The following is a 10,726-nucleotide window of genomic DNA, read 5'->3' as shown; positions in this document are numbered from 1 at the left end:
TGTCTGCCTATATGATGCCTATCACAGCATTCCCATTTAAAGGGGACATGTTATACAAAATTCACTTTTAAAAGGTATTTTAACACAGATGTGTGTCCACAGTGTGTACACAACCAGCCAATAATAGTAAAAAAATCCACCCACTCCTTTTTTATAATCCCCATAAATCATAAACAGTCTCTCCAAACTAGTGGCCCCGCCCATGAGTCATCTCTATAGACTCCTGGCACCTGAGTCACTGAGGACACCGTGGTTGAATTTCATTTATGAAGGAAATCGTGCCAAAGAAAGTCGTTGAAGTGTTATATATTTGCGCAAATCATTTTACGCTGGATTGCTTCCCAAACGAGGGTCATGTTTAGGGGCGTGACAATATAATGTCGATGTCCCCACAATAACAGACCGGCGTGCATCTAATAAATTATTAATTCAAGAACGTTGTGCTAGTTTACGGCAACAATGGAGCCGCGAACTCCTCCTTCCTCCACGAGGGGTTTTGGCATCACAGCATTTGTTTCCAGGCATTTCTTTTGTTTATTTTATTGTTCACCAATAAAAGAACGCAACACTCACATCTTCCCAGACATCCTGCAGAATTCAACCAATCAGATCGCGACTTCGAAACTTCTGAAGTGTTTCCAGAAAAGTGTGCCTTATGCATCAGATGTTCAGCCAACGGTCCGTGGGCGTGACATCTGAGGCTGAGACTAGGACACACCACATGCCATCGGGCCATTTTTGAGCTGTGGTCGGCTTCGTTTTTTCCGCACCGTTGTCTCTAGTCGGACGCCATCAGGGTATTTTGGGCCGATTCAGCATGTTGAATATCAGCAAAATTCCAATATTGTGCTTCTCTAATATTGTGCACCACAAAATGTGTATACTATCATCTTATAACTGCTGGTTTGAACACACACACACACACAAACTTAACCAATGACGTCTGGTATAATTTCTATAATATGCAAAGATAGAGGCTTCCGCCCTCCCCAGTTTGTGCACAGGAAAACATCATGTAATTTCAGCCTGCTTAAACTTCCTGTCCCTGATCTAATATCTCTCTCTCTCTTTCTCTCTCTTTTTCTAGTTATTAAGTGAAAAGATAAGCGGTGCAGAAGGGACAAAACTCGATGAAGACTTCATGGAAATGGAGCGGGTGAGAAATGCAGAAATGAGCGCCTTCTTCACACGTTACAAGCATATTTACTCTTATCATCTTTAATCTTTACTCTATTTACTCTTTCTGCTTTTCCCACCTTTACAGAAAATAGAAGTCACCAACAAGTCTGTTTTTGAACTTATGACTAAAACCACAGAATACCTTCAACCAAACCCAGGTACGATTCAGAAATCAGACTTATTTACTGCAATTTGCACTGGATTGCATTAAGTCATTTACATTACTTCTGAAATGAGGAGGCTAGGCATGATTTTTGAGTTAAAGACTTTTGAAACACCACTTACTTTACACCATCAACAAGTGTCCAATGCAATAATAACTTGTTTATACTACCATACTATTTATTAAAACCAAGTCACATCAAAGTCTAAGCAGATTCACACTACTGTTCAAAAGATTTTTAAATGTTTTTTGAAATAAGTCTCTTGCTCACCAAGGCTGATGTAAACATATTTTACTGCATATATTAAATTTATGAAATATTATTAGAATTTTTTATTATATTATAATATAATATAAGTAGTTTTCTATTATAATATATTTTAAAATGTAATTTATTCCTGGGATGCAAAGCTGAATTTGCAGCATCATTACCCAATTTCAGTAAATAATAATATAATAATAAATATAATAATATAATAATAATAATAAAAAATAGAACAGTAAAAATCAGTCATCAAATCGATGGCTGCAGCTTTTTTGTGTATTTCGAATTAAATGTAATCTACAATGGTGAGTGGTTGAATGGTTAACTAATGTTATCCATCCATTTCCACCATTCTGACTGATTTGTGGACCTGATTTTTCAAGTCAAGTCTCTTTTATTTTATATAGCACTTGCTTTATACAATACAGATGGTTTGAAAGCAGCTTTACAGTGATACACAGGAAAATACTGATAATTGATGCGAACAGAGTTCATTTCTGCTGTTCAGTCAGTTCAGTATTGATTCAGTTCCGTTGTAAAGATCATCAATTATTAAAATAGTTCATTGCATCTATAAAGTAGTTCTGCAGAAAACAGTGATGTCATCGTCCAGTTTATTTCAGTTCTCATCCAATAATGTCAGACAGTGCAGTCAAATCAATAATATTGTTGAATATCGTTACATATTGAGAACACTTACAACTCACCTCCCTCTAAAACGTCATCACTGTTCCACAATATTAATTTATATTATTATATTGTTTTATCTCATATTTGGAAATTGTATTGTTTCTGTTTTCTTTTTACATGCATCATTTTTATTTATTTATTTTGTGAGTAGGCACTGATTCCCTGCTGCTACTAAATTACTGTAACTTAGTTCAATGACTCATGTTTAGCATGCAGTGTTATGATTTATAGTTTAATCATGAGTGTATGTCATATATATATATATATCTGCACAGCATCAAGAGCCAAACTGGGAATGCTCAACACCGTGTCTAAAATCAGAGGGCAGGTAAAGACGACGGGTTATCCTCAAACCGAAGGCCTATTAGGAGACTGCATGCTGCGATATGGACGGGAACTGGGGGAGGAGTCCACTTTCGGTAACGTCTGCACATACCAACAGTCACGTACACACATGCACAGACATGAACCACAGGCCAACAGTTGCAGAAATCCAGCTGCAATGTGATGGAATGCTAGTCGATCTCTCTCTCTCTCTCTCTCTCTCTCTCTCTCCTTGAGTCACACAAACTTGCACATTGTGCATTGTGAAACGTGTTTCCTGTAATAGGGCTGTCCTTCCTTATAACATTTAAACACGAGTCTGACACCTTGTGGTGCTTTGTTGATGCCAGATACAAATGTGCAAATACCAATTATTTTACAATGACTTCCAATGTGGCTCATCCAGTCAGAATTAAGTCAGATCTATTTGTGTTATAAAATTGGTTTTAGTGTTGTATGGATTCTGCTACATTTATTTGAAGCATTTGCATCCATCCATCCATCAATCAAGAAAACACTACTTATTCAAACAAACAGTTCTTTATTTACACTTGCATAGAGGTAGGGCAGGGAAATATGGAGATACGAGGTGTGACGATTTACTGTGCACTAAAGGGGTGTAAGTCTTGTATATTATCCTGATTTTTTTTAAATTATTCATAAATTAAACCATCCCAAAGGAATCTAATAAATGTCTATATTAATTTATATGATCCCTATCATATCATGTTTCATATAAACAACATGTATTCACATATTCTTGATGAAGTCCAATACTAAATTCATAATACCCATACGCAGATTACACCAGTACAATAAATCCAAACATATCAAATAGAAACAACATTTCCAAACGTATCGAGTAAGCACAAAAAATACAACTCATTTACAAATTCAAAACTCCCTCAGTGTGTTGAAAATACTTTTAGGAACAGCCATTCAGCTCGAGTAGTGTTCAAAGCTTGAATTGTATCCAGTTCAAAATAAAGGAAACACACCCCTAAATATAAATCAATGAAAAACAATTAGCACTAAGTAACTATCGAATTTACAATCATAAGAATGAACAACAGCAAAAAGAGGGTTGCACTTGCACTTTCCCTAACTGGTTTATCTTCAGTCTCCATTTCAATCAGGTTAGATGCACAATTTCTTCATTAAAGGGGGGAAAAAACATTTATTAGCAGAGTTAATCACATGAAGGTTTCTGCTCGACAGCGACTATGTGTGTGTATATATATATATACAGTCCTATGCATAAGTTTAGACACCCATTCTAAAGTTGACTAAAAAGAGGAATAAAAAATCATCTTTTGGAAATTGAACTTAATACCTTAATTAAAAAAATTAGGAAAAATCCAACCTTTAAGGACACCAATTTTCTTTGTGAATGAATAATGTATCGTAAATAAATAAATGTTCTTCCTTAAAATACAGGGTGCATAAGTCTGGACACCCCTATGTTAAATTCCCATAGAGGCAGGCAGACTTTTATTTTTAAAGGCCAGTTACTTCATGGATCCAGGATACTATGCATCCTGATAAAGTTCCCTTGGCCTTTGGAATTAAAATAGCCCCACATCATCACATAGCCTTCACCATACCTAGAGATTGACATGGAGTACTTTCCATAAGATCATCTCTCAATGCAAATCAAACCAGCTATTAGGCTAACTGAAATAAAACCATGCCAATCTCTAGGTATGGTGAAGGCTATGTGGTGATTTGGGGCTATTTTAATGGGCTATTTTTATGGGAATTTAACATAGGGGTGTCCAGACTTATGCACCCTGTATTTTAAGGAAGAACATTTATTTATTTACGATACATTATTCATTCACAAAGAAAATTGGTGTCCTTAAAGGTTGGATTTTTCCTAATTTTTTTAATGAAGGCATTAAGTTCAATGTCCAAAAGATGATTTTTTTATTCCTCTTTTTAGTCAACTTTAGCATGGGTGTCTAAACTTATGCATAGCACTGTATATATATGTATGTATGTATGTGTGTATATATATATATATATATGTATATATATATGTGTGTGTGTATATATAGTAATTATATATATTTCCAAAAACTTGCTCGTGTTACCTATTTTTAAATCACAGTTAAATCCTTGATTATTTTTTATCTTTTTTATGGAAGTAAATCATTGCTTCAGTGGGTCTACATCATCTTCTCAGGGGCTGCGCTGGTGGACATTGGTGAAGCCATGAAACAGATGGCCGATATTAAAGACGCCCTCGATATCAACGTGAAACAGAACTTCATCGACCCACTTCAGACTCTACAAGACAAAGACCTCAAAGAGATTGTGGTACGACATCATTTCGCTGTTTATTATCATTTCATTTGAAAGAATTATTAAAAGTGCAATAGGATTTTGCATTTAAAAATGTTTTATACTTAAAGGTCTTTTGAAATGAGGTTTGAAAAGATGTAAACTCACATGAGATGAAGAATCCAGGCATATCAGTGGCCTAGAAAAAGCTGCTTTCTTGGAGCATATCACCCTCTCATGGTGGCCGTTATGTTGACCAAGCAACTCTTCTCATTTTATTTCCCTGATTCTCCCCCTATTAGTAGACAGTGTCATTTACAGAATGAAGTTCGTCTTTAAGGTTTAACATCAAGCAGTTCGTGCATTTGCAGTTTTTTGTTTAAGTTTAGTGAAATACAGCTATATCGACTAGGCCGATTAATTGATCAGTGTTTGATAATTTTGAGATAATAAGCATCGGCCAATAATTTAGCCTTTTTGGCCTATTACTTAATGAAAGCATGTTGTGTGATTTCCCTTATAGCATCATTTGAAGAAACTGGAGGGACGACGGCTAGACTTCGACTATAAGAAGAAACGCCAGGGCAAGATTCCTGATGAGGAGATCAAACAGGCTGTGGAGAAGTTTGAGGAATCCAAAGACCTTGCTGAGAGGAGCATGTTTAACTTTTTGGAGAATGATGTAAGGGAAAAATTACTGTTGAGAACATTTTATTTTGGTAACACTTACAGTGAGGTTGTTACATTAATGTATTAACTAACATGAACTAACAGTGAGCAGTATATATATTTTACAACATTTAATAATCTTTGTTAATACAAAATAAAATTTTCATTGTTTGTTCATGCTAAAAAATTAAACCTTATTTTATTTTTATTTCCTGTTTTACAATACTTAAGTGACACATTTATTTATATATATATAGGTTTATATTAGTCTTTAATCCCACATTTTTAAATTTGGTTCGATTGTCTAAATACATTTTGGTACCACTGTATATATAAACGTTCTGCACTATACCTTTTTCATGTATATTTCACATATTGTGTATTTGCACATATAGTTTCTTGTATGTTACATAAATGTACTTAAAGGAGAACTCCGGTCAATTTTAACATTGAGCTAATTTTTTTGTAAATGTGGAGTGCTGTCAGTACAGAGAACAACGACAAAAATCGGTGTTGCCTACACTGTGTTAGTCTCTTTTTAAAATTTGCACCCTGTTGACTTCAATGGGGCAAGTTTTAAACCTGCTTTTAGCCTCTTAACATCCTTGATGTGTCAATCACAAGTGCCCAGCCATTGTGAGTGGTTCCTTCAGAGTGAACGCGGTGAATCTTACTGCAGTAGATGTGAAAGATATGAATAAAGATGATGTTAATTCAGCCAGCGCACATACCTGTATTTTCTTCCTGTTTTCGGTCGAAGTCCACAGTAGTCGATTGTCGAGTTCACGCGCATAGGTTATCACGCAACACCGATTTTTGTCATTGTTCTCTGTACTGACAGCACTCCAAATGTACAAAAAAATTAGCTCAATGTTAAAATTGACCGGAGTTCTCCTTTAAAACTACTTAAAAAAAGCCACGACACTGGGCATTAAAGTCCCCCTGTAGTCAATCATTTTAACCCATAAAACTCATCTTTGATCACCAAAATTACATATTTAAACGTTTTTTCATTGAAAAAATTGTCTTCATGCCTTAAAATAGCTTGAATGTAACTCTACACCCTATGAATATGCAAATAAGCCCCGCTTCCACTCACTCACACCAGCTCATAGATCCGCTTGTTGATGATCACATGTTGACGTGATTGGTTACAAGGTAGTTTGTGACGTCAGAAACACCAGCGATTTCAAACCGTGATTATGAAACTGTTTTTGGTTCACTGCAGTTTTAAGGAGAAAATACTCCTCAATGGTGCTGACTTATGAATTTGCACATGGTTCGTCTTAAAGCATATTAAAAACACCACATAGACATATAAACAACATTAAAAGCTTGATTTTCACCACAGGGGGGACTTTAAGTTTCTGTTCTGGGGTTAACCTCTGTAAACATCATGTCTTTCACTCGCCTGTAGGTGGAGCAAGTGAGTCAGTTATCAGCTCTGATTGAGGCAGCTCTGGATTACCATCGACAGTCCTTGGAGATCCTGGAGGAACTCAACAGCAAAATACAGAACAGGTATATCTTCAACTGCACATGCTGGCAGCTGAAAAGTCAGCTATATTCCCTGTTAATATTACATGTATCTAGTATGACAGTAACAGTATGTGCTGTTGGTCAATTTTCATTGGTCAGCAAGGAAAACACATTTTGTGAGAAAACAGAAAAAGATGAATCTCTCTTCCTTTAATTTTTTTTGTAGCCTGTTTTGTTCCACTATTCAGACTTTGTTGGTGATTTTGATTTCACTTGCTTTAGAAACCAGCCCAAAAAAATTGTGATGTTATCAAAGTGTTCAAAATAAAAAGGTGTCTTGCTAATATACAATTGAGTTTATGCACACATTTTGGCATCTGCTCTCGCAGGATATCTACCGCAAGCAGTCGGCCCAAAAAAGAGTTCAAGCCAAAGTCGATCGTGTCCAGTTTGGAGACCGTCGAGAACACACAGCACAATGGACTTTCCCACACCTCATCTGTCAAAACCACAGGTATCAACCAGAAAACATCTTGACAGCTCTCAAGAGGAGAGCTTCTTATGTGCTTAAATCTAAGCAAGAAAATCTCATTTTTAAATGTGGTCTAATTTTGGATAATATTAATAAAATAATCAAAGTACAGTACTTATGGTTTGTAGCATATATATATATATATATATATATATATATATATATATTAGGGGTGTAACGATACGCGTATTCGTATCGAACCGTTCGGTACGAGGCTTTCGGTTCGGTTTTCGGTACGCATTACGTACCGAACGGTTCGTTGGAGCATTTTTTCTGCCGACCAAAATTTCGTTATTTCAAATGAAGGCGCGTCGCGGGTGGCTCATAGAGGCTGGCGCGACCACAACATCAACTGGCAAATGCAATGTAAGGAACGAAACTGAGCTACTCTTAATGTGTTTGTGTGGACCGTTTATCAGTTTTGACCTGTGAAGCGGGACTCGCGAGACCCTATGCGCGAGCCTGATCAAGCAACACCACACAGCGCTAAGAGATCCAGACCAGTAAAGAAAGCATTTGAATTTCAAATGCTTTTTGAATTCGCCACTGAAGTAATAACATTGCTGCGAGATCTAGTGAGAAACATGCACATTTCTCTGTTATTAACGGATCAAACAGCGCTGACGTGGAAACCAGGAAGAAACATCGTGCCATGAATGAACTGGCCGGTGTCCACAGATCAGCAACATTCACCGTGGAATGGATTTGCTGTAGTAACACTAACTGCAAGTATGGAAGTTTGTCAGGAATAGTGGGCTATAATGCTTTCAAGTAACATTACGTCTGTTTTATTTTGACATTATAAATACAATTGCTGCCCTCAAATGTTAATCTGAACTAAAATAAACCTTTGTTTATAATAGCCTACTACTACAATATTACATTTCATTTTGTCCAAGAAGCTGTTTTGTTTTATATGCTCATAAGAAGAGTCAAGTATAGCTCCATTATTGCTCAGTAAAAAAAATAAAAAAAATAATCATACTTTATGATCATTAAATAAAAAATAATAATAAAAAAAATTAATTCAAGGAAATTTCTCTGGCATTTATTTATTTTTGCTGTAGCCTATGGAAAACGTACCGAACCGAACCGTACCGAACCGTGAATTTTGTGAACCGTTACACCCCTAATATATATATATATATATACATATATATATATATATATATATATATATATTAGTGATACATTTATTAATCATAGCTCATGGTTAGTATTATATTATATTATATTATATTATATTATATTATATTATATTATAGCCTAGAAATCTAGACGCACCCTAGCGGCAGCAAAATGTATTTTGCAGCCAGGGCAGTCTAGCAACTCTCCATTGACTTTCAAGCTGCAAAAACCTAAATTGGGTCAGGCCAATCACGTCGTGTATAGAGTAGGCGGGGCGGGCTTAACATGATGACGACAGAGTTGCGACGGCTGCCACTTGAAAACAAAGAAGAGCTGCTGCTGGAGAATATATAGTCTTTCGAACTATAGGCTTTGGCCGCGACTCTGGAGGACTTGGAGTTAAGTTTTTCTTTGAGAAAAGAGCATAGAACAGCACTTAAGTCATTCTTAAAAAAAGAAAGATGTGTTCGTAGTTTTGCCGGCCAGATTCAAAAGTTGAATCTATCAACTAGCTCCGCTGTTGGGAAAACGCTCTGGTTGGTTGAAGCGCTGTCCTATTGCGTGCCGAGGGAATTTGAGAGACAGCCGTTTATCCCGCCCCTCGGATTGAGCTGTGTCTATGGTGAGTTGCCAGACCCAACATCTTGATGTAGGTCTGGCTTGCCAGGCTAATTATATTATATTATATTATATTATATTATATTATATTATATTATATTATATTATATTATATTATATTATATTATATTATATTATATTATTGGTTTACCAGCCATTCACTAGTGGAAAAATCACATATTCTGCATTAATGGTCTTAATAGAATTACAGTGTTATACAGTCCATTTTTTGGTTTTCTATTCACCAGTTTCATTTTGTGATTTGTTTTATTAAATTTTTATTCTGGCTGTCATTATTTCATAGTAATTTAAAGTAATTTAAAATCAAGAGGATCACGATTTGGCTTTCATTGTGTGTTGCTCACATTTATCACCACCATCATGTTGTCTTACATAATTCCTTCATATTCTTTTCAGATTTCCAGGTCATCCACTCTGTAAATGGAAAAAGTAGGTGGTAATGTTTATCATAGAAATGTTTTATTAGTAGGACTATTATATTTCAGTTGCATCATGATGATGCATGTAATCAGACTTGAAGAGACTTTAAAACTAGAAGTATTGGGACGATTTAAAACTTAAAAGAGATCAAAACATAAAGGGGTGGTGAAAGTAAGCAAAGTAAAACTATCAGACAACTTTAAAATTCCCATACATAATTCATAGACCACATGGTTGTTTTTTGTGGTCATGTTCATCAACTGTGTTTGTGTGTATGTGTCTGTCTCTCATGTTTGATCTCATGTGTTTTTGCTCTCAGTTGATCAGTTCACACACACATCACCCACAGTACCCAATGTATCATGGCCTGAAAGCACCAATGGTAATTGTAAACGTGAGTATTGTCCTGTAGGATCATGCCTAGACACTGAATGTGAGGTTGTGAGGTTGTTATAAAAAGCAGGAGATGTGTAGTATTTTGTCAGTAATGGCTATTTGAATTCTGCAGAAATATGTGGAGCTTTTGTTGGATAACTGCGGTCACAGATTTCATGTGAACCTACTCATCTCATCTACCCACACATCAACTCTCAAACTACATTATTCCATGATTTTCTGTTACTTTCCTCTCAATAACCTGGTCCAATTTTAAAATGAGTTGTTCTGGCTGTTTGGAAGCAGCCCAGTGGTGTTTAATATTTCATTTTAAACCCAATTTTCTCATCCTCATGTGATTCAAGACCTAAATGACTTTTGTTTGTTCTTTGGAAAAAAATAAAATAATTTTTTTTTAACAACATTTCTTTTAAGTGACCAAAAAAAAACAAAAAACATTATGAAAACAGTCCATGCATCTTGTTCACTATTTACAAGTTAATGAATTATATTTGTGCATTATTATACATTTTTGTGCATTATAATTTAATTATATTTGATAGCTTTTTATGAAGAATAG

The 10,726-nt window shown here is 35.5% G+C and overlaps 1 protein-coding gene across 1 annotated transcript in view; it reads left to right on the top strand.

Moving 5' to 3' along the window:
* Positions 1 to 10,726, top strand: part of sh3gl3a (SH3-domain GRB2-like 3a) — a 41,198-nt gene that overhangs the window by 25,886 nt on the left and 4,586 nt on the right. Inside the window, exons 2-10 of the mRNA XM_082154789.1 lie at positions 1,088 to 1,156; positions 1,265 to 1,337; positions 2,573 to 2,716; positions 4,807 to 4,940; positions 5,428 to 5,586; positions 6,991 to 7,094; positions 7,442 to 7,566; positions 9,748 to 9,780; positions 10,091 to 10,165. Coding sequence (XP_082010915.1) covers positions 1,088 to 1,156; positions 1,265 to 1,337; positions 2,573 to 2,716; positions 4,807 to 4,940; positions 5,428 to 5,586; positions 6,991 to 7,094; positions 7,442 to 7,566; positions 9,748 to 9,780; positions 10,091 to 10,165 — 916 coding nt within the window. The remainder of the gene's footprint in view (positions 1 to 1,087; positions 1,157 to 1,264; positions 1,338 to 2,572; positions 2,717 to 4,806; positions 4,941 to 5,427; positions 5,587 to 6,990; positions 7,095 to 7,441; positions 7,567 to 9,747; positions 9,781 to 10,090; positions 10,166 to 10,726) is intronic.

Source organism: Leuciscus leuciscus, assembly GCF_965113295.1.
Source record: "Leuciscus leuciscus genome assembly, chromosome: 2".
NCBI classification, from domain to species: Eukaryota; Metazoa; Chordata; class Actinopteri; order Cypriniformes; family Leuciscidae; genus Leuciscus; species Leuciscus leuciscus.
This window is presented reverse-complemented; position numbering and strand designations above follow the sequence as displayed.